We start from the raw sequence: 23070 nt of genomic DNA, 5'->3' as shown, positions 1-23070 counted from the left end.
GATTCATATCATGGATGCTTAGCAGGGGCCACAGGCATTCATGTTTGGGGCACTGCAAATACTCTAGGACATTCTCAGGGCTGTGGAAGGCTGGGGTCACGGTCACCTAGAGGTTGAAAGTGAGGAAACTGAGAACACTGGGCACTGGTCAGAACGATGCTCCAAGTGGGGCTGGGTGGTGGTGGTGGAAAGGGAGTGTACCTTTCCACAGTCTGACTAGACAATAGGAGTCAGGTCAGTTTGGAGTATTGGGGGTTCTCTTCCCAGAGAATCCTGAGCAGCACAGTGCCCTGTAAGATGCCCAAGCATTGTGGTTTGCCTGGATGGTCATAATTTCTACCTGCTGTCCAGGTATAGTTACTACTCATGCCCCATCCACTCCCCATAGCGCTCTGGTATCGACAATCAACCCTATGGTCACCCGACCTGATCGGCTGATTACTGAAAGCACTTGTGCAGAGATTGTTTTTCTGGGGGTGTAAAACAGGGTGGTAGTGGTAGTGCCTGAGTCCACAAAGAAAACGCAGTGATCACAGGTACAAGGCGAACACACGTTATTACGATTCTGGTCATCACACACACACACACACACACACCATTTAAATGCGAAGGGTTCACTTCCTTCGCTTATTTGACCAACACTTATCAAGGGCTCCTGCGTGCCATGCACTGTAGGAAATACCAAGAACACAGAGACGCAGGAGGTACAGCCTCACCGGGAGCTCGCAGGACTTGTTGCATGGGGGGCACTCAAGCATGCATCGTTTCATTCCGTTCTCACGCCAGTCTCACACGGGTGGGTATTATTGGCCTCGTTTTGCAAGTAGGGACCTGCCGCTCGGGGAGGTGAAGTGATTTGCACAAGATCACACAGGGATTTAAGTCTGGGTCCTCTGAGCATACTTCTTATCCCCAGGACTGCACCCAGCCAGCTCTGATGAATATATGTCTTTTTTTTTTTGAACATCTTATTCATTTTCTGAGAGACAGAGCATGAGTGGGAAAGGGGCAGAGAGAGGGAGACACAGAATCCGAAGCAGGCCTCAGGCCCTGAGCACAGAGCCCGATGCGGGGCTCGAACTCACGGACTGTGAGATCATGACCTGAGCCGAAGTCAGACGCTCAACCCACTGAGCCACCCAGGCGCCCCTCTGATGAATACATGTCTTAATCAACATCTGCGTGTGTCCCTCTCCACTTCCAGGTCACGGCTACAGCGAGGGGCTTGGAGTAACCAAGGAGAGGTCAAAGGTCTGGGGGGAGGGAAGCGAGGAGGAGGGATTTTTTTTCCAGCGCCTTATTCCCCCTGTGGGAAAGACTTCCCCCTTGAGGACAGGGTCTCCTACTTTGGCTGTCGTGTATCAGGATTGGGAGAGGGGACAAAGTTCATATCCATGCCCCCATCTCAGCTTTGATTCACTGTGTGATCTTGGCCAAGCCACTAAGCATCTCTGGGCCTCAGTGATGCCAGCTAAGTTACTGTTCTCTATTCCAGGATGGTCAAACAGATGCAAATGAGAAGAGACAGGGCTGGCTCCCAAAGACCTGCGGGGTGAAAATAACAGTGTGGTGCAAATTCCCTGAGTGATGGTAGAGCTGATGCAGAGGTGGACCCAGGCTGGTCCCTTTCTGAAGAGGGGACCCCTTGCTCCAACCACACCCACATACAGTTTTTCCTATGACACTTGGGAGAGCACCCTGGGCCTTCCCCTGCACTGATAACTGACAGCTTCCTTTTCCACTGCTCCATTCTGGCCCCTGCCCCTACCCGCCATCCTTAGAAGCCCTCTGAGCTAGTGTGGCTATATATGGCACCTCCTGGGGGCCTGGTTCCTGGCTGGTCCCTGGCTCTCCTTTCCAGGTCGGACCAGTTTCCCCTGCAGGCCCCAGAAGGCAGCCACTAATCTGGAGATCAGGTGCCAGGAGCTTGGCTCCACGTCCTGCAGCTGCCAGGATATTCTTTAGGGCAGGCAGTCCCCAACCCCCCTGTTAACACTCTTCAATTCAGTAGGTTTCTATCCATTTGCCCCTCCTGCAGGGGAGGAGACTGGGAAATAGGTTATTTAGTTCAAGATCACCGTAGAGGCCTGTGTGTGGGGTGCTGGAATTTGAACCCAGCCTCCAAGTTCTAGGCTTTTCCCAGTGTGTTTTGCTGCCTGGGATTCAGTAACAGTGAGAGCTCACACTAGCATGGCCCTTTCCTGGGGGCCTGACACTGGTCTAAGTAGGTCATGTCATTACCCCATTTATTCCTTACCAGGATGTTAGGGTAGGTGCTACTGTTATCTTCATTTTATGGGTGAGGAAATTGAGACCAGAAAGCTTAAGTGACTTGGCCAAGGTCACGCAGCTAGTGATAGCTGAGCTACGTGCTGTGCTGCCAGAGTCCCATTGTTGCTCCTTCAACATTCAGTCCCTACTGATACCAGGACCCCTGAGGTCAGGCTCTGAGGAAGGCGGGGCAAGAAGGGGACTAGGGGGAAGAAAGTGTTCTTCAGGGAGATTGGGCTCTGGAAGCAGTTGGTATAGGAGGGGTACACGTGCACGTGTGTGTCTATGCGGGGGGTGTGTCTGTGTGTGCGTGTGTGCGCGCGCATGTGTGTGTGTGTGTGTGTAGGGGGTATGGGTGCAGAGACAAAGCAGCTGGTGAATGGGGATGGAAACCAAAAAAGGAATTCTTGCGATCTGTCCCTGCAGGCCTCAGCCCCCTGCACTCCGGGTGGCAGTGACTGGAAGGAGCCGGATTTGGCCCAAGGTGAGCCGCAGGCTGCCTCTCCCTGTCCCTTTTCCCAGGGTCATTTCAGAAAAATTTCAGGGGCTCTGGAGGTGGCTGAGGAGTAGGAGACAGGACCAGGCACAGCTCTTCCTTGGGTCTCAGTCTGCTGCCTCGCTGCCCTCGCTGGGAAGGGAGTAGAGGCCAGGAGGGGGCTAGTGGAAAATAGAAGCCTCACCAGGGGAAGGTTTAAATTCTCACTTTGTGAAAGAAGACACCTTGGGAGCACGTTGATGGAGTGGGTGCTTTATGTGCAGGGACAGCTGGGACCCCAACAGCGCGTTGCCCCAGAGACCCAGCCTGGGCGTGCCCGTCTCTCGGTCACTACCGAGACGAGGTACACAAACAACGGGCTGCCGGCACCAGACACCCCCCTGGCGGGCAGAAGCCTGCACCCTCCAGCAACCGCTCTGTTGACATAAACACGGGGTGTCTGGAGCTCCGGCCAGGTGGGGGGAGGGGGCCCAAGGGTCTCCCAGAGGTCTAAGGCTGAGAGCAGAGAAGACACTAGAATCACCAGGCAGGGCAGGGGTTTCAGTATCCTCCTGTTGCAGGACACAACGCTTGGCTCGCCTTGCAGAACATGCTGCTCCTGGGGACTTTAGTCCTGGTCACCGTGGTCCTCCATTCCAGCAGCCACTCCCGGCACCGCCCGGCTCCTGCGGCCGCTTTGAGCCTTTGAGGAAAGTGATCTGATAACAACCACGCATATTAAGGTGACTAATAGTGTTCCTCTTTGAAGGGGTGTTTGCAGGGCCGAAGAACCTACTAGGGGGAAGCAATAAACTTAATCAGTGTTTGAGAGGAGAATTTCAGCGCTTCCAATGCTCAACGGGTGAAGCAGGTGCAGCTTAAGGGGACAGGGGAGTTTTTGGTTGTCCTGTGGGCAGATAATTTCTGGGTGCGCTGGGGGATCTTGGAAAGAAAGACAGTGGAGGGATGAATGAGGCGCCTGGTGTGACAAAGAGGGCTTCTCCCGGCCCTGTACTTATTGATCAACAATAAGTACTTAAAACAATCAGGGTGTTGTGCCTGTTTTTCCAGAACTACAAGAAAGAGGCCTCTGAAACTCGGCTTGGGGTGCAGGGGATAGGATGGATGTGGCCACCACAAAGGAAGACTTTGGAGCCCTGGCCCAGGCCTGACAACACTCAGGGGGCCTTACGCTTCCACCAGGGCATCGCCTCTGCCTGCCCATAGGTAAGAGGGGCCACAGACGCACGGAGCAAACACTTCCTGCACTCCGCGCCTTCCAAACCAGGCTGACCAAACTTTTGTCCACTGGACAGACATACACCTATTGGTCTCCCTGCCTCACCTCGCCTCTGGGTGTCTCCATTCTGCAGACTTGGCAAAGGGAGGAAGAACGTGGCATTCCGGGGAGCAAAGGAGGGGTGGAGATAGAGTAGAAAGAGACGTACCTCCTCCTGGGGTTGCTGTTTTACCTGGTGCAGCTCCCCACCTCTCCAGATACTGGGGGGAAGGGCGGGATCTGCACAGCCCTGGAGGAGCTCATCTCCCCCTCCCCCCCCGCCCCCCACCCCGCCACTCATACTCACATACCATGTGCCCACTCAGAGGCAAATGGAAAAACACCACTCAGGGACAGAGATGCACACACACATGTTTGGGATGGTGGGATCCCAGGACACGTCTAGCAGAGACATGAGGAAACTCTGACCCTGTTCAGGCACAACTCTAGGTAACTCTGGTGGTCTAGGAGGGGCCAAGGGCAGTGTGTGCTCAGAACCGGGAGGTGGGGTAGGGTGAGGTCGAGGGGTCCAGACAGATTAGGAGAGTGAGGGATTAAAGGCACCCACCCAGGAGCCGAGGAGCAGTGCAGAAAGGAATTTTAAGGGTGACTTCGAGGACAGAGGATCAGAGTTTGATGTTGGAGTCCTGCCCTTTCTGGCTGTTTCTGCTCAAAGCCAGGAAGCCTCTGAGACTGGCTCATCCTATCGGGCAGTCTTGTTACTCCAGGGCTTGGGACACCACCCAAATCCAGCTTTCTTCTAGAGCGGAGTGTCCAAAACTGGAGGTATCTGGACGCCTGGGTTTGTGGGTCGACTTGCACTGGGGAGGGGGAGGTCATGCAGTTGGCTTGGATGGACTCTCCTCTTCTTGGAGGATCAGTTAAACTTCTAGAAGTAGCTGGCAACACAAATAAAATTCGTAGCTGATATTTGTACTGTCTATATGAGATGATGACAATGAGAAATAATTCTGGGGCGTTCACTTGTCTAAGGTCACACGGCGATAACAGAGCGGGGATGAGAACCCAGGCGATGTTCTCAATCGGTATTTATAGTTACGTTTCTATGTCTCCAACAGTTCCACGTATAAATGAAGTTATACGTTCAACTAAAAGCAGCTTTAGGAAATTTGACCGAGGTGAAGACAAAATCCACCTGAATGCGTGACCTAAAAAGGCAGTAATTTTGTGCGTGTGACACTGGTCAGGCTAGCCCACAGGCCTGAGGAGGAGGTCACTTGCTCTCCTGGCTCTGGGGAAGTTTGGGAAATATTGCCAGGGTTTTGGAGCAAGATAGGTCTCCAACTGTGGTGGGAATCAGAACCATGTGTGCTTGGTAAACATGCGACCCTTGGGGTCCCCACCTAAAAAGCTAACATTTCTGAAGCACTTCCTCTGTGTCAGACGACTTTGTACTCATCACCGCCTCTCTTCTTCCTGAGGGTTCTATGAGGGCCCCTTCGCACAGCTGAGAAAAACGAAGCACGGACAGTGAGGTAAGTTGCGCAGGTTACCGGTTCATAAATGATGGTCAGTATCCACACCCAGGCTGGCCTGTCTCCGCGGCCAGAACTGCAAACCACGTCACCCTCTGCCTTTGTTCCCCAAGATGATCTGATTCCGGTGGGTCTGGAGCCGGCCTTCGACAACCGCCCCCGGAAGTCACTGGGCCACACTTTGAGAACCATACTCTGGCTTCCGTTTCAGTCAGGCAGAACGTTAGAGCCACCTGAGAAGCTTCAGAAACTATGAATACCGTTCCCTTCCCCAAACACAGGCTTTTTCAATGGGTCCAGAGTCGCCTCGCAGGTGTGGGTGACGTTCTGGTCAGCATTTTCTTTTAAGGGGACAGACAGAGTGTATATTTATCCAATCAATAACACATATGAAGACCTGCTCCGTGCCCTATGCTGCACGGGGGCTGGGGACACAAAGGGGGGTGGGACACTGTGTGTGCCTTCCAGGAGCACAGGTGCCTGACACTTCTGGTGGGGCACAGCGTGCCCTTTCTGGGGGGAGGAGGAAGGATGCGGCTTACTTCTTGCTTGTTCTCCTCTGGTGAGCTCCAGAAAGAGCCAGTCTCCTCGAATGTGAAGTCCTTCTGGCTTCTCCCCGATGTGGTCCTTCGCCCTCGCCTGACAGGTCACGGCTGGTTCTCCACCCAGAACTCAGCTCCCAGAAACACAGCCCTGAGACACCACCCATACGTGGAGCTCTCACATTTTAGAGAGAGCAGACACAAGTGCTGGGCTCTTGTTAGATCTAAAGATGCCTGGAGCCCACCCCAAATCAGCCCACCTGATTCTTAGGTCATGGGTGGGGTCTAAGGAATATGCGTTTTTCATAAACTCCCAAATGGCTCTGCTATGCACTCAGCAGGAGAGCGGCAGGAGACCCTGGAGAGTTTGAAAAACACTGATGCCCGGGTCCATCCCTGGAGAGACTGGTCAATGCTTTCAGAAGTTCCTATGCAAGGCGTCTGGGCCTTCCAGCTGACCTTGTTTGGAATTTGGAGAGACAACCCCAGGGACACTCACTCCTTGCTGCCACCAGGGCCTTGAAATAAGAGGAGAAAGGGCACCTGGGTGGTTCAGTTGGTTAAGAGCCTGACTCTTGATTTCAGCACAGGTCATGATCTCATGGTTTGTGAGTTCGAGCCCTGCATTGGGCTCCGTGCTGACAGTGCAGAGCCTGCTTTGGGATTCTCTGTCTCCCTCTCCCTGCCCCTCCCCTGCTCACTCTCTATCGCTCTCTCTCTCCCAAAATAAATAAATAAACATTAAAAAAATAAAGTTCAAAGGTCTTCATCAATTAAAAAAAAAGAAACAAGAGGAGAAGAAAACAATAGGAGGGAAGAGACAAAAAATAAAAAAGGAATAGATGAAAATAAAGAAGCCAATGAGAAGATGTGGGACAAGAGAAGTCTGGACAAGAAGTCCCCGCTGAAATCACTCATTAACTCTGAGGCATTCATCTCTTTTTCTTAATGTTTTTTCTTATTACAATAGTCATTAATTGGTTTTGAAAATTAATAGTAAAAAAGTATATGAAAACAAAAGTGAAAAATGATCTATAACCCACCTGAACAGAGATGATCACATAAGGTCTTAATATGACATATATAATGTATAATATAATATATTGTATAATATTATAATAACCATAATGTAATGTGGTATATGTTATACATACTATAATATTATTATTAATATATATTAACTAAAATACAATGAAATAGGGGCGCCTGGGTGGCTCAGTCGGCTAAGCCACTGACTTCGACTCAGGTCATGATCTGGCGGTTCGTGAGTTCGAGCCCTGCGTTGGGCTCTGTGCTGACAGCTCAGAGCCTGGAGCCTGCTTTAGATTCTTTGTTTCTCTTTCTGTCCCTACCCTGCTTGCACTCTCTCTCTCTCAAAAATAAAGAAAGATTAAAAAAATAAAATAAAATTAAATAAAATTAAACTATTCTATAATAAGATGTATTATATAAACCTGGCACTTATAATTGGTATCCTTTTTTCGACTTTATTTACTTTTCTGTTTTGCTTTCATAGAACTTATCATAAAGATTTTGTGTTCCCAGCAGCTGAAAATCTAAGTCCTAAAAGACTTAGCTTGATGCAGGAGGGTGTGTGAGTGGAACCGTGACTGGGTACCCACTTTTCCCTCCCCGTGCACACATTCCTGCGTTCATTCCCGCAGAGGTGCGGATGATGCGACCCCTGCCCTACGACCCTAGACATCGTGTACCCAGATATGCACTTCACATCATACCCTCAAAGTTAGTAAAGGATCTTATTAATTGATATCACTAAATTAATTTATTAGTGCAGGATTAATTCATATTAAGTGTAAAATAAGTTTCTTCCCTTTCTTCCCATTTCTGAAATCGGAATGAAAATTGGCACCAGGGGACCCGGGACGGTGACCACCCTGGGCCGAGTCGTCTCTAGGGATTCATCGCTCCCTGGCCCCCCACCTTCCCTCTCTCCAGAATAGCTCCACAGCCCTCCTTGCCATTCTCTTCTACCCCTACCCTGGCCATCCTCCCTCCTCTCCTGTCCCTGGTGCCTCAGTCGCTCTTCTCCCCACTGGGCTGAGGCTGCTGGCTTGGACAGAGGCTGTCCCTCCACAGGCGGTAGGCGATGGAAGCGGTCACGGTGAGCCAGGCCAGGTAAGGCAGCAGGAGCACGGCAGCCAGCTTGTTGACGGGATGCCAGATCAACGCTGTGCTCACCACCAGCCCATAGAGCAGCAGCAGGTGCAGCAGGGCCTGGAGGGGGGGTGGGAGCGAGCAGTGGGGTCAGGGCAGTCAGGCAGGCTGCCCTGAGAACTGAGCCCTCAACCTTTCTGCACCCCAGACCCAGTGAGCCAAGTTCCTGAGGTCTGGGCACTCGGCCGGAGCTCAGAGAAGTGTGCCCACCCATTACCTGCCTGTCCTGCATTGGTCTCTTGTGCTATCTGCTCTGGGGACCCCAGTCGTCTCACCTGCTCCTACGCTACTTCCACTGACGAACACGGTGTGCCTTACCAGACCATGGGTGCGGGCTACGAAAAAGAGAATCAGGACAGTCCAGCTGATGGCAAGCTGCACAGCATAGAGGCCAAGAGGCAGGACCAGGGGCCTCCCAAAGCCCCCTCCCAGGTCCTTCCACACCAGGTAGGAGGCATAGCTGCAGAGAGATGGTGGCAGGACACTCAGAGGGAGGGTGTTCCATGGCAAAGGAAGGGAGCCCTTGGGCATAAGGTCTCTTGGTTTCCCAAAGGAAACCCTGTGGGCTGCTATGGGTACAAGAGTGTCAATGCATCACTTGAGGGCCAGCGAGGAGGTGGTGGGGGGAGCCGGGCATGGTGAGGTGGGGGAGGCAATGGGGAAACTTGGAGAGGGGGAAGAAGAAGGCTGGCTGGAATCCTAGGCAGGTGCAGAGGGGACCCCCTCCCCCCACCCCACTTAAGCGTTCAGATGGCGCGTGCTATCCCTTTGGAGACCAGGATACAGCAGTAGCTCGGGTACAGGGCCCATGGTATGCGAAATGGGTGCTCACCCGATGACGAAGTAGATGCTTATCCACCCTGCCATCAAGACCTTGTGGGGTGGGCACCAGGGTGGCTTCTTTGGGCTGTCGTACCAACCAGACGTTCGACGGGTGAGCAACCAGACCAGGATGGGCCCCAGGTGGGGAAGAGCCACAAAGATGGTTCCTTGAGGCTGCATTCTCCTCACGGAGACCAAATCTAGGACGGCAGATGACACACTGGTGATGGGCCTCCCCCTCAGTCCTTTCCCTGTGTCTGCTTGCCTGTCTCCACCTCCTACCCGATGCTATTTCCTGGCCAGAGCCCCCTCACAGGACGTCTAGTCACAGAGGCCATTCTCCCCACCTTGGGCCAGCTCCTGTCAGCTCCTGTGAGCCCACACCGGGCCCTTTCTCTGGCTTCAGTGGACTTGTTTTTTCCACACCACTCATCTGGCACACAGAGGAACCGTCCCGTATTGATAACCGCTTCTGAGTGAAAGGCTCCCTTCCCCCAGCACGTATCTGACTCCTAGAGTTCAGGTCCATGTATGACCGTCCCTCCTGCCTCCCATAGTGGGTGGCACTCGGTCAGGTACATAGCAGGCCCTTCACAGGGATGGTGCCTTAATACTGAACTCAGTCAAGCTGATGTAACCAACTATGTTCAGAAAGGCAGGAGCCAGGGATCCCTGGGGGTCTTTACTAGTCAAGAACCGGCCAGCCCATCCGCCCCCAGGCTTATCTCGATATACCAGACTGGCAGACTTGGGGAGGCCCACCCAGCCTGAGCTGCTGCCCGAATTCACACTCAGCCGAGTGACACCGGGCTCCTTTCTCTGAAGGTTTCCGTCTCGCCTGCCCTTCAGGGGCTGGGGAGGTCCCTCCTCCACCTCTCCCCTTCCAGAGGGACGGGAGCCACAAACATAAGCGCCCAGCTTTCCTGTGGCCTGACATCTCAAGGAAGCAACGGCCTGGTCTTTGAAAAGCTGCCATACTCATTTGAATGTGGAGTTGTGCACAGACCCTCCTCCAGCCAAGACCCCCATCCATATCATTCTCAGTGTCCTGGAGTGACTGCCTACTCCATCTTTTCCTGTCAAGGGCCCCTGTCCATGTCCTGGAGGTTCCGGACACAGGGCTGACTAGCCCGCCCACCTGTGCATCTCTATTTATATTCCTCTGGTCCTCACCGTCCATTTGTTCATCTTCTGCCTTCCTGTCTCTTGCTGTCTCCCTCTTTCTGTTTTTCTGTTCAGTGCTGGAGGTGCCTCCCGCACCCTCCCCCATCAGGAGAAATCCTGTTCTCCACCCTCCCGATGCCTCCTCATTCCCAGGCCTGTGTTCCCCTTACCTCAGGCAGCACACTTCTCAGGCCAAGTGCTCGATGCTATATGTTGTGTGCAAGGCAGAGGAGGGTGGGGGACGGGAGAAGGGCGGAGTGAGGCTCCCATCTGGTCTGCCTTTCTCCAATGACAGGGTGGTGGCATTGGCTGGGGTGTATGGAAGGCTGGCTGCCTGCATGGTCCTGAAGGGTTTCATTTAGCAGAGCCCCCGCTGGTCTACTAGACTTGGCCTCTGGAGTGGTCCCCTTGATGGAAGGGTTGAGGCTTTGGCTCTGTGACACCCGGACTTCTGGGCGGGCTCAGCCTCAGGCTACAAGACTTTTGAAACCTGTGGTGTGCACATTCCATGAGCTGGCTTTGTGTCCACGGGTGGTGCAGACCCTCAGATTTCCCCAGGACTTTCCTGTAACTGGGATTATCCCCAAGGGGGGCAAGCATCAGCTTTGGAAAGGAGTTCATGATATATGGACACAGGTTATAGCCTAGTTGGCATGGGCCTTCCCCTCTCAGAACTCGAGCTTGACGGATTTTCACAAATCCCTACAACTTCATGACTCAGAGGAGAAAGCAGCCTCCTGTGTGACTCAGACAGAGCTTTGTCCAGCAAAGACTAACACCTACCCTTTTCATACCTATAAAATTCCAAGCATCTCTCCTTTGCTAGTCCTTTACTCATGAGGTCCCCTTCCCAGGTTGGCTGCTCGCCATTGCTCCTTTGCCCCATCTCTCCACTCTGGGGACCTGGGCACCCCTGGGAGGAATTTACCCCATCCTCTCTCTTCTACCTTGGGGAAGGTGGTGGAGGGAGGGGGTTGCAGTAGGGGACAGGAGAATCATTAACTGAGATGAAATCAGTGGCGGTTACTTATTTTCTATGAGATAATTGGGGCAGGGGTGTGCTGGGGAGCTCACCATGGTCCCCAACTGCAGGAGGCCAGCCCTCGGTGACAAGAGTTGCCGCTCATGGAGCACCCATTTTGGGGCGAGCATTTTACAGTTATTAGCTCAATAATGACCATGTTTATTCCTCACGAGGTAGATATTATTGCCTGCATTTGACAAACAAGGGAAAGGAGGCTCAGAGGGGTTGGGTAACTTGCCTAAGATTATACAGTGGACAAGTGAGTCACCTGTGTTCAGTGTCAGTAGACTGGCCCCAAAACACATTCTCTTTGAGCTGGTCTACACATTCATTCCACAAGTCTGCCCTTGTTTTCTTTCTTTCTTTCTTTCTTTCTTTCTTTCTTTCTTTCTTTAAGTTCATTTATTTATTTTGAGAGAGATTGAGAGAGAGACAGAGCACACGAGCAGGAGAGGAGCAGAGAGAGAATCCCAAGCAGGGGCCGCACTTACCAGCGCAAAGCCCGATACAGGGCTCGAACTCATGAACCATGAGATCATGAGCTGAGCTGAAGTCAAGAGCCAGAGGCTTAACTGAGCCACCCAGGAGCCCCTCAACAAGTCTTTCTTAAATACCTGCTATGGACCAGGCTGTACCAGGAGCTAAGAGTACTAGAGCAAACAGCTGAAAACAACAACAACAACAACAACAATAACAAAAATCTATCCATCTTCACAGGGATCCTTCATTCCAGTGGCACTATCTTTCCCAGGCAGAATTTCTATGAAAGGACTCAGGTTGGCAAATAGCCCAAAGACAGCTCTCCCCCAAGTGCAGTGTCCCTGCCAACTCTGAGTGTGGGCAGGGAGCAGATAGGGGAACACCCAGTGCTGCCAGCACCTGTGAGTCGTTAACCCTCTCAGTGCCTCCTCTGTCATCTCTGTGCAGGAAAGGGTGGAACTAGACAAGGTCTAAGCTCCTGGACCAGCGGCATTGGCATCACCTGGGAGCTTTTTAGAGATGCAGAATCTCGGGCTCTGGCTCAGACCTATGGGATCGGGACCCACGTTTTAACCCAATGCCTCATGTGGTTTGTGTGCACACTACAGTTTGAGAAGCTCCTGTTAGGGGTCCCTCCTCTTACCTTCTGCTGGCTGTCAGTTCAATAGCCTCTGGCTGGGGCAGCCACTCACCAGCAGAGGGCATTGTAGGGAGGGGTTCACCTGTCCCCAGGTTTTCTCTTTCTCTGTCTCCTCCCTCCCAGACCCAGACTATTAAGACCTCTGACTTCTGGGATCCTCAGCTACTCCACTCCCCTGCCTTGGCTGGACTTTGTCAATAGACAGGGACAGATTCCCCCACCCCTCTTTAGGTCACTGGGAGGGAGGACTTTGCCGGGAAGCTCCGGGCCACTCCTGCCCGGATTCCCCGCCCACCTCCACTTGTCTGCTGGCCCGGTGACAGAGTCTGACTGACTGCTCTGTTTCCAGACAAGGAACTGCTATTCCTGGATGAGCAGGGGGGCCTCTGGGAGCACCCACACAGTAAGGTGAGCACCCCCTGGGGCAGATAGACATGGGGTGGGCATTGCAATGGAGCCATCTGGGGTACAGGGGAGGAGCCAGGCCATCTGAGCCAGCCCTGCCAGTGTGGAGAGCCTCCACTGGAGGAGGAGAGGGGAGAGGGCAAATGTCCAGTGGGCGTGAGGACCCGAGAGGTAGTTGTATTCACTATGGAAATGTATACTACGCTGAAAGAATGTTGCCCATGACAGGTTTGGACTCATCCATCCTGGTACTTTTTACATGCTTCAGTAACGAGATCTATCAGGGCTTCAGTGGGCATGGTAAAAGCCAGTGATGTGGGAGAAGGGTTGAGAATTTCCTCGAAGGACGTGAGAAAAGCTTTGCAGCAGGAGCCCAGATCTTCGTGCTGGAGGAGGCAACTCCCTAGAGACAGGTGAGGGCAGCATTCTAAAGGACCCTTATCTTGGGGACCTGCTACCTGGGATGAGCTGGGGGCAGGAGCAAGACAAACTGGAGACACGGGTACTAAGGAGTCAGGGGGTCGGGAAGGTCCGGGCTACATCTAGCTGGTTACCCTGCTGCAGATTCAGGCCTACCTCCTCTTGGGGTTAGGGGGCCGATGGAGTGAGGGCCTAGCAGCTTGGAGAGCTATGAGCCTGGGGGAAAGGTGGCTGAGCTGGGGGAGAGTTAATGAGTGGGCTTCCCATGAGAGGCCCCTCTAGGCTTTAGGGAGGAATATGCCAACTCTTCCAGGTTGGCAGGCTGGACAAGGAGATTCTGCTGCGTCACCCAATGGGGTGGAGGGGGTTTGGACTCTGGTCCTTGGAGGCTCCAGGAAGGTTGTTGCTACAGAAACAAAGCAGAGTCCCTCTTTTCTTTCATGCTAGCTAGCCCATCACCTGCCACGGGTGCCTTTGTGGGCAGTAGGGGTATCACTCCCTATGGAGCCGAGGTTATACCGTTCGGTGTTTTTATTTATTTTTACTTTATTTGTGTTTCTTGCTCTTGCAACTTCCTGTCATCTCGAAGTGCAAAGGAAAAGAGACCCTGGGGGAAAAAGAAGGGGCCTGGAGAGAGAGGTAGTGTTTCTGGAACACCGCTGTCATCCCTGTTCATCCTTCCCTCTGCCTTCACTTGTAGCTTAATAACCCCTCATACATCCTCACCGTGGGGAGAAAACTTGGCTTCCTTATCTATGACATGGAGATAAAAATAACACCTAGCTCACAGACCACTGTGAGGATCAAATGAGTTAGGCCCCACAGAGCGCTCTAACACGGTGGCGTAGAGCAAAGCTCCATAAAAGTTAGCTGTTACTAGCGCAGTTATAATTCCAATTATCTTTAATGTCAAAGAACCAAAAGGAACGGATGCACCATAAAGGGAGGCTGACTGCTCCAACCCCCCTTTCCCACCAGATGGGGGGGTCCTGCCAGCTCGTCCACTTGACTTGTGTGCCCTGCAAGAGGCTTGGCTGGGGCACTTTTTCTGCAAGGTTGAGTTTTAAGGCAAAAGGAACAACGTCACACCTTCCTCCCTGGCTACGTTTTCAATGAGGACACGGGTGTGGGGCGGCGGGGAATAGATCCCACCCCAGTCCTAAGCCTGAGGATACAGATGAATTTCTTCCCCTGTCTGGGAGAACCTAAGGAAAGGGGCTTGGGTTTCGTGGGCCCTGAGGAAGGAAGGAAGAAGGAGGGCAAGGGAGGAGCTGGTGGTGTCTTGGGGCAAGGCCTGAGCGCCGGGTCTGGGTGTGAGTGAAGGGGCTGGAGATGAATGGATGCCAGAAGCCTTTCTAGCGCAGACCCTAGTGAATCAACCCCGGGGATCCCGAGGACTTTGAAAGAGGCCATATATCTTACAGAACTCAGCGGCAGAGTGAATGAGTCACATTCCCTCAGAAGCTCCGCGTAAGACGTCATCTTTGTCACGACTGAACTTCCCGCAGTGTGTGCTCCACGTGTTCTGAGCACCAGCCCGGAGGGGGTGGGAAAACCACGCGTGACAGCATGTAGTCAAGGGTTGCTCAATAAGGTGGGATGACAGCAGGGAGAAAATTCCGAGGGGTGAGACTGTCAAGGGTGGGTGAGCCGGGGGGGGAGGTGCTGTGGAGCAGGAGGGGGGTCCAGGTGGGTGGAAGAGGCAGGTGGGGAGAAGAGCGGGAGGGAGCAAGGGCCAAGAGGTTGGAACTAGACAGGTGGGAGGCGCACAGCCTGGCAGGAGTGCAGGGTGCTGGAAATCAAGGGAGGAAGCGGGAAAGTATGAGCGAGAGGTGGTAGACCCTGGAGGACCCCCCGAAGGAAGGTGTGGCATCCTTATGGGGGAGGCTGCTGGAAGGGCCAGGTTCCAGTCTGAGGCCCCCCGCTGGTAACCAGGTGAGCAGGCAGTGTGTGCTTTGGCCTGGCCTCAGTCCAGTCTCACTGGAGGCTCCCACTTGTGTTTTTCTTTCTCTTTTTGCTTCCACTTTTGACTTTGTTACCCCTAACATATTTCACATATCCCTGTGACCGCCTTCAGACCTTTCTGGTAGCAGGTGTGGGGGGGGGTGGGGTGGAGGGTGGAGGCATGAAGAAAGAAAACTATTTGGGCCAGTGCTTTGTCATCTACAAATGCTTTTCACGTGATCTCGTGCTATCCTCACAACCGCTCTGCTCTCAGAGGTAATTATTTTTTTGCTTTGGATAGCTCTTAAAAAGAATGACAAAGTTAATATAAAAGGCTTGGGGTGGAAAATTCAAATACAGAAGAAAAGAGTTCGAGAAAATGGACTGTCCTACTTTCCACCTTCCACCCTCTCAATTTCCTGTCTCTTTCAGTAGTGATGGGTGGGAATAGTTTGGGGGTGTATCCTCTCAGCCCTGCGTTGCCCTAGACAGGAGTCACCAGCATGTGTGGCTGCTGAGCACATGAACTAGAGTACGTCCCAACTGCGATGTGCTGGAAGTGTAAAATACACAGGGATTTCAGAGACCTAGTATGAAAACAGAATGAAAACTAATGCAATAATTTTGTATTGATTTCCTCTCAAAATGATGATGTTTTGAATATATTGGGTTACATAAAATCTATTATTAAAATTAATTCCTCCTGGTTTTTTCTTTTTGGCCTTTTTAATGTCCCTAGAAAGTTTAAAATTACATTTGTGGCTTACATCGTTTTTACTGCATAGCACTGCCCCAGACCTTTCTCCGTAATTGACATGTATACACCCATAAATATGTATCTATACTTGTATATAGTTCTGTTACCGACATTAACGAGATCGGAGGATGTCTACTTTTCCGTAACTTGCTTTCCCCCTTAAAGATTTTTCTGTGAAGATCAAGATGGATATTCTGACATATGCAGAAACTACGGCACATTAAGCAATACGGCAAACTCTCTCAGCCAGTGACCAAGGCGGCATTTGAATTTACATCATGTAACTCCAAACCCAAGCTCTTTCTGCCTCAGAGGAGTCTAATTTGACATAATAGGCCATGGGGAGCGACGGTAGGTTCTTGAGTAAGATGCAGATAGGTGAGGTCCCGTTAAAGGATTTGATGGAGGAGTCACTACAATGAAGACAATTTGCTCCCTCATCGCAGCCACTTGGGGGCCAAGTCTTGGCCTCCATGATGTTACAAAGGTTTACCTGGCACTGACCTCTTTTGTCCTCCAGGTTCTTGGCTTTGGCTGGCACAGGGGTGCACGGGGGCTGGCAGCATCAAATGACCAGGTGGATGTGCTCCCATGAGTGCTCCTTCCAACCTGCCCAGTTCCTACTGCTGGTGGGGGTCCCGGTGGCGAGTGCCCTCCTTCTGGTCCAGTGCCTCCGATGGCACTGTCCTCGCTGGCTGCTGGGGGCCTTTTGGAAGCTGGATAACCAAGAGGATCCAGTGTCCCATCCCACTCCTCTACCAGAAAATGAGTCCCCAAGGCAGTGCCCGCCAGCCACACTGCCGGAAATGGCTGCCTTCTACCAGGAACTGCATACACCCACTCAAGGCCAGACCGTCATCCGTCAGCTGATGCACAAGCTGTTGGTGTTTTCGGCTCGAGAGGTGGATCACCGCGGTGGCTGCCTGATGCTCCGGGATATGGGCATCTCTCTGCTCATCCCGCCAGGTAACAGCACCCTCTCCCTTCTCAGCATATAGTTGTTTGTTGCGCATTGTACAAGGGCATCGCGCCTAAGGGAGCATACGTAGACATCGCCATAATTTTGAAAATTGTTTATATTTTTAGTATGGCTTTATTGACTCCAAAGATGGATAGATTACATATTTTTATGACAGCTTCCTGACAGGTGGAAGTAGAGTGCCTGGTAGTAACGAACGGTGTGTTATGACAATTCTCCATCAAGGAGAGTGTCTGGAGCAAGAGCACCTTTTGCAAATTTGCAAACTCCCACAGGCCCCCACTGGGCTGGCGGCATCCCTGGAAGGAAGGAGGGTGGCTTGCTGAGGCTTACACCGCAAGCCGGCTCACAGTCTTTCTCTCCTTCCACACTGCCTCGCCCAGTGCCCTGCGAGGCACCCTCTCTCTTTGGCTCCTGTCCCACCTCCCCTCCCGCTGTGGCCTGGCCCATTCTGGGGTGGCGGGGTGCCTGCCTGCCAGGCCTGTCTCAACGCTTATTCTCCCCAGGTGCTGTGGCTGTGGGCCGCCAGGAGCGGGTATCGCTGATCCTGGTGTGGGACTTGTTGGATGCCCCGTCGTTGTCCCGAGCCCAGGGGCTGGTGAGCCCTGTGGTAGCATGTGGCCCCCACGGGGCCTCCTTCCTGCAGCCTTGCACCCTCACGTTCAAGCACTGTGCCCAGCAGCCCCGCCATGCACGCACTTACAGCAGCAACACGACCCTGCTCGATGCCAAGGTCTGGAGGCCCCTAGGGCAGCCAGGGGCCCACACGTCCAGGGACGAGTGTCGCATCCGCCTCTCTCACTTCAGGTAGGCCTGTCGGCCCATTCTTCCTGCCTGTGTTCTCTGTCTGCCTCACCCCCATCTCTCTGTATGGAATTGCCCCTTGATCTGTTCCAGATGCCCCACAAATCCCTTATCACCCGGTGTCCCTTCCTGGTCCCTCTGTCCTAGTGGGTAGGGCAGCTTCTCTCACTCAAACCCTGTCCAGGATTAGCAACCTGCTGTAGTTTCTCTGCCTGCCTGCAACCACAACTCCAGCCCTCCGTCTGGAAGGGGCCTGACCCATCCCCACCTTTGTCTCTCTAAAACTGTTTCTACCCTGTGCCCCTGTTCAAGACTGTCCCTGAACTGTCCAGGGCCGCCTGTCCTCTCCAGTTTTCGAAGACCCCCTCCCATCGCATGTCTGTCCTCAGCTCTGTCTTTCTAGAACCACCGGCCCTCCTGCCGCTCCTTCCCACCCCTGCACAGAGCAGGGCCAGCTGTGTGTGTGGGTCCCCTGGGAAGCATAGTGGCCCTGGAGCCCACCTCTCCTCTCTCTCGTGCTGGAGGACGCTTGATGGCTCTTCTCCCCATTCGGTGATGCTCCCCATTAAAAGTGACCTGACTCACTTTTAATCCCCCCACCTGCCTGACTCCTTGCCACTTCCTCCCTGTCCATGCCCCACGCCGCTCTCCTTGGATCCTCGCGCAGGAGGAGCCTGGCGGCAGGTGCACCGGGGTCCCAGCCTCTCCTGTCACCGTCTTTCTCTGCAGCCTCTACACCTGTGTGCTGGAGGCGCCTGCGGGCCGGGAAGCCCGCAAATGGCTGCAGCTGGCTGTGTTCTGCTCGCCGTTGGTGCCAGGACAGTCCCACCTGCAGCTGCGCATCTACTTTCTCAACAACACGCCCTGCGCCCTGCAGTGGGCCATGGCCAACGAGCAGCCCCACGGTGGGCGCCTGCGCGGGCCCTGCCAGCTCTTCGACTTCACGGGGGCCCGAGGGGACCAGTGCCTGAAGCTCAAGTACATCTCTGAGGGTGAGGGAGGGGGCTTCGGGGGGGCACTAGAGGGAGGGGTCTGGACCTCCCCCTGGGTAGAAATCTGGGACCCTCAAGGTTCTTTCGGAGACTCCTGGGCAGGCAACAGCTTCCAGGGGACCCCTGGTTTCTGTGGCTGCCTCCAGGAGCCCCAGGCTTTGCCCACTCCCACCCTCTGTGGCCCATTCAGCCCTGGCCCCTCCATGGGAGGATAGGATGATCCAGGGGTGGGGGAAGGGGAGGGGAGGCCTTTATTATCCCACCTGGCTGGGGGCCCGGTATCTAAGGAGGAGTCCTAGTCTTCTCTGCCCTCCTTCCTCTGTGGCACCTGCTGGTGCACTTGCTCACGGGGCCTGGGATGTCTGTGTGGTTTGTGGACAGATGCGTGGCTGCTCGGTGGGAGGCGGGAGGCCTGTGCGCTGTGTGCGTGTGGGAGGTGTGTGGTGCTAGGGAAGGCTGCTCGCAGGGTCCTGGCCAGGCTCTGAGGACTCCCATCCACTTGAGACCCCCTCCTGCTTTCGCTCCCTACTCATCCTTCCCCACAGTACCCTGCACAGAATAGGACTCCTCCAAACACTTGTGGAAGACTCCACTTTCTGAGGCCCTCCGCTCTGCCTCCTCCCCAGGTTGGGAGAACGTGGATGAGAGCAGTTGCCAGCTGGTTCCCCATCTCCACATCTGGCATGGAAAGTGCCCCTTCCGTTCCTTCTGCTTCCGGAGGAAAGCAGGTAGTTCAGGGGCCCTGTCCCCTCCCCGCCCCTTCCCCTCGCCCCTCTGTGGCTCCCCATTTGGTCAGGCCTCCGTGCAGACCTTCTCTAAAAGGCGAGGAGCCACAACTGATCTTTGAGGAGAGAAAGATGGAAGGTCCTGCCCAATGTCTTCAGATTTCCAAAGCCTTACTGTGGAGTCCCTTTCACTTCCCCTGCTGTCTTGCACTGGGCCTTTCCCTCTCATGCCTGCCATGTCCTCTCCTCTTTGTAGCCAATGAGAATGAGGACTGCTCAGCGCTTACCAATGAGATCATTGTCACCATGCATACCTTCCAGGACGTGAGTTGGAGCTGAGGGGCAGAGGGGAAGGGCAGGGCCTGGAGGAGTCCTGGGCAAAGTGGGCGAGGGGTCTGGTGCCCAGTAAGTATGGCCCCAATCACATAATTCAGCAGGTGGTTGGCATTCTTCCAGGGGCTTAGACCACCTGGCCTCCAAGCTACCCTCTATTCCCTGACTCTCTCTTGTCTATCCATGTATGAATCCAGTAGGAGGGTAAAAGAACCAAACCCTGGATGAACCTCTTCTCTTGGCCCAGAGGGACTTGGGCATCCAGGAGAAGTGGTTTCTTTCTAGGCTGAGTATATGCATCTGAGAGATGATGTTGTGTATCTTCAGTGAGAAGAGCGACCAGGGAGAGGATCTCGAGTAGGTGGGATGGGAGTTAAAACCTTCCGAAGGGGGAAGGTTTGAAGAAGTCAGGGTTGAGAATCTTTGGGGAACCATGGTGGTATCTTGGTGGAGAGTAAGCAGATAGCTCTCAGGTTGTCCCCTGCAAGGAGGAACCAAGGGCTGGGGGGGAAGGAGACACATGTGCCTGAGTTTAGGGTCCCTATTTTTGGAATAGGGGACATGCCCTATGACCTCACCCAGACTTCTCCTGGTATGTCAGGATGCACCATGTTTGGTCTTCATGTCTCAGCTCCCAAAGAACTCAGTAGGGAAACTTAAAGGTGAAAGTTCTGGGGCCAGGGAAGCAGAGGGTAGGGGGTCCTGATGTCTCCTGGTAAAGTAGCTCTGGACATGGGGAATGGAGGCAGGTTCCCTAGTTTCATTCAGGGGATGTCTCATGATGCCTAAACGGGTTCCCTGACCCTCTGTTGGCTCAGGGCATGGAGACCAAGTACATGGAAATCCTCAGATTCCAGGCATCAGAGGAAGAATCCTGGGCGGTGCCACCCCCTGCCTCTCAGCCACCCCCATGCAACAGGTGAGGTGGGGTGGCCTGGGCTGCTGGCTGGGGGACTTTTGAGATTCCTGCCCCAGTGCCCACAGAGGGCGCATACACAATTCAGGGTGTGTGTGTGGAACGGACTGGGTTTCTCTGGTCCCCCTCTCTGAGGACCCCCTCTGCCCCAGGCTGCCTCCAGAGCTCTTTGAGCAGCTGCAAATGTTGTTGGAGCCAAACAGCATCACGGGCAATGACTGGCGTCGACTGGCCTCCCACTTGGGGCTCTGCGGCATGAAAATCCGGTAAGAAGAGTGGGGTCTGCGCATGGGAGAGGAGGGTGAACTGGGGTCGGGGGCTGTCAGGACACCTTGAGGACTGCAGCACAGATAAGGAAGCAACTTAAAAGTCCGAGAATGGCTACTCCCCACCCCGTTCCCCATGATAGAGCAGCTCTATTTATTACTGTATCCTCAGTACCTAGAATGATGCCTTGGCCCATAAGTAGGTGCCCAATAAATATTTAAAAATGAATCAATTAACGCATAAGTCATTGGGTACATACTGAGTGCTGGACATGCTGTGCCCTGAGGGGTAGAATGCACACCGTAAGGTAATGTGTATAAAGCATGTAGCTGAGTGCCTGGCACCTGTTAATTCAATACATGTTAGTAGTAATGGGGGCAGGGGGCAATGCAACCGTGGTCTCTGTCAACAGCAATCAGTAGGAGAACAATTCTGAGCTAAGCTCCAGAACCCAGACTGTGAGTGTGGTGGTCAGGAAGGACTTCACCCAGGAGATGGGACTAGGACTGGACCCAGCTGAAAGCAAAGTGGGTTTAAAAATCACCTACCTATTACATGTTTATCAAGTACCCATCTGTGTGGAGGGAAGAGCACAACTGTTTGTGAGTGTGCTGTGTGCAAGGTGGGAAGGGGATGGGCCCACAGAAGGATGGGGGCTGGGAGAAAAGGTCAGAAGAAAAGGGCAACGCCAAGCTATGGATGAGCCCGGGGGTCTGGAGTATGGGTTTGGGGGGTACTGGAAAGAGACCCCGAAAGGTTTTTGAGCAGGGGAGGGTCATGGTGAAGCCTGGTTTCCAGCAGCTGTTTCCCGAGTGGTGGGCAGGATGTGGTGGCCTGGGAGAGAGGGAGGGGGAGGGGAAAAGGAGAAGGCAATGACAGACCATGTGAGCTGGAGGCAATTCTCTCCTCCGAGCCCTCGGTGAAGGAGGAGGAGACTGGGGCCTAGAGAGAAGTAGCCTTTGAGCCAGGACAAGCTCAGATCTCAAGGTCCGGGGCCCTCCCACCACCCAGGTGCCCTGGAAGGCAGGCAAGAGCAGGATGAGGGCCAGAGCTGGAGGGCGGGGTGGGGGGGGGGGGGAGGGGTGGATCTGGCTCCAGTGCATCGCCCATCCCCCATCCCGCCAGGTTCCTGTCCTGCCAGCGCAGCCCAGCCGCAGCCATCCTGGAGCTGTTTGAGGAGCAGAACGGCAGCCTGCAGGAGCTGCACTACCTCATGACCGTCATGGAGCGGCTGGACTGCGCCTCGGCCATCCAGAACTACCTGAGCGGGACGCACGGCGGCGGGGGCGCCCAGGAGAACCAGGGCTTGGAACTGGACGAGAAGCTCTGAGCGCTCCCAGGGGGCACGGTGGGGACCTCCTCGCAGCACTCTGGGCACCTGGGGGCCCCGACACCGAGGGAGAGCGCGGCAGCTGCTTCTGGCCGCGCCCACCGACCTCATCAGAACCCTCAGACGGTGGTGAGACCAGGGGCGCGATCCTAGAGACCAGCTTCGTGCTGCGAACGGGTCCCATCCTGGTCGGCAGGGGGCGCAGGAGCCCAGGAGATGGCCCTGGCATGGCCAGCCTCCAGGAAGCTGTTGCATAGACCCAGTGGACTGTTAGGCTGCCCTGTCGGCACCCCTTGGGGACTGGCCAGTTCACAAGGATTCGCTGCGCACTTAGTGATACTCCGCATCGGACTGGGTATCACGGGGAATCCTGGCATGGAGGAAATGGGGCTTGGAGCTTGACAAACCCGCAGTTCTCTTGTGGGAGTCAAGATGCCCTCATGGATGAGAGGCTATTTCCAAAACAGCAGTGCCCTGGGGTTAGGGGATGTGGGCGTGCTTTAGGAGCTGAGACGGGAGGCAGCGGGGCGTGGGCTGGAGCAGGAGAAGGCTTCATGGAGGATGCTGGAGAAAGGGTTGGGATGAGCATAGAGTGGTTCAGCAGTCTTTGAGTGGGGATAGAGGGTGATGGTGGCTGGATTTACAGTAGGAGCCAAGAGTGAGCATGGGTGTGCGGGGAGGGTTCAAGGTCAGTCATGCCCGGCTGTCCACCTGTCTCCTTTGTCTTCCTTTGTGTCTCTCTCTTCCCATCCTTGCCTTGTCTTCCTTTCTTTCTGCCATTATCTCTGTCATAAAACATCAATGCTGACAAGAAACTACAAGATTAACAT

The 23070-nt window shown here is 53.9% G+C and overlaps 2 protein-coding genes and 1 long non-coding RNA gene across 4 annotated transcripts; 2 read left to right on the top strand and 1 right to left on the bottom strand.

Moving 5' to 3' along the window:
* Positions 1–3204: 3204 nt before the first annotated feature.
* Positions 3205–7129, top strand: LOC147580938 (uncharacterized). The gene is made up of 3 exons (XR_015251223.1): positions 3205–3489; positions 3818–3973; positions 5468–7129. It is a non-coding gene; the product is annotated as an uncharacterized LOC147580938 (long non-coding RNA).
* An 819-nt stretch (positions 7130–7948) lies between these two features.
* On the bottom strand, positions 7949–10816 carry TSPO2 (translocator protein 2). The gene is made up of 4 exons (XM_025925595.2): positions 10395–10816; positions 9071–9260; positions 8557–8698; positions 7949–8298 (listed from the first exon to the last, which is right to left on the bottom strand). The coding sequence occupies exons 2-4, from the start codon at positions 9238–9240 to the stop codon at positions 8098–8100; spliced, it is 513 nt and encodes a 170-aa protein (XP_025781380.2). The 5' UTR covers positions 9241–9260; positions 10395–10816; the 3' UTR covers positions 7949–8097.
* A 1548-nt stretch (positions 10817–12364) lies between these two features.
* UNC5CL (unc-5 family C-terminal like) lies at positions 12365–22364 on the top strand. Of its 2 annotated transcripts, none has more exons than XM_025925853.2 (9): positions 12365–12776; positions 16415–16860; positions 17380–17680; positions 18407–18669; positions 19296–19397; positions 19651–19718; positions 20546–20646; positions 20796–20909; positions 22036–22364. In XM_025925853.2, exons 1-9 carry the CDS (start codon positions 12739–12741, stop codon positions 22238–22240), a joined length of 1638 nt encoding a protein of 545 aa, XP_025781638.1. In that variant the 5' UTR covers positions 12365–12738; the 3' UTR covers positions 22241–22364. The 2 variants fall into 2 exon arrangements, with proteins under 2 accessions (XP_025781638.1, XP_086562902.1); XM_086706776.1 differs by lacking the exon at positions 12365–12776 and adding an exon at positions 12797–13186.
* The last annotated feature ends 706 nt before the right edge of the window (positions 22365–23070 follow it).

The sequence above is a fragment of the Puma concolor genome, chromosome B2 (genome assembly GCF_028749965.1).
Source record: "Puma concolor isolate L17-30 chromosome B2, mPumCon1.1.hap2, whole genome shotgun sequence".
In the NCBI taxonomy this organism is placed as follows: domain Eukaryota; kingdom Metazoa; phylum Chordata; class Mammalia; order Carnivora; family Felidae; genus Puma; species Puma concolor.
Note: the sequence above shows the minus strand (reverse complement) of the source record. Positions and strands in the feature narration are given on the sequence as shown.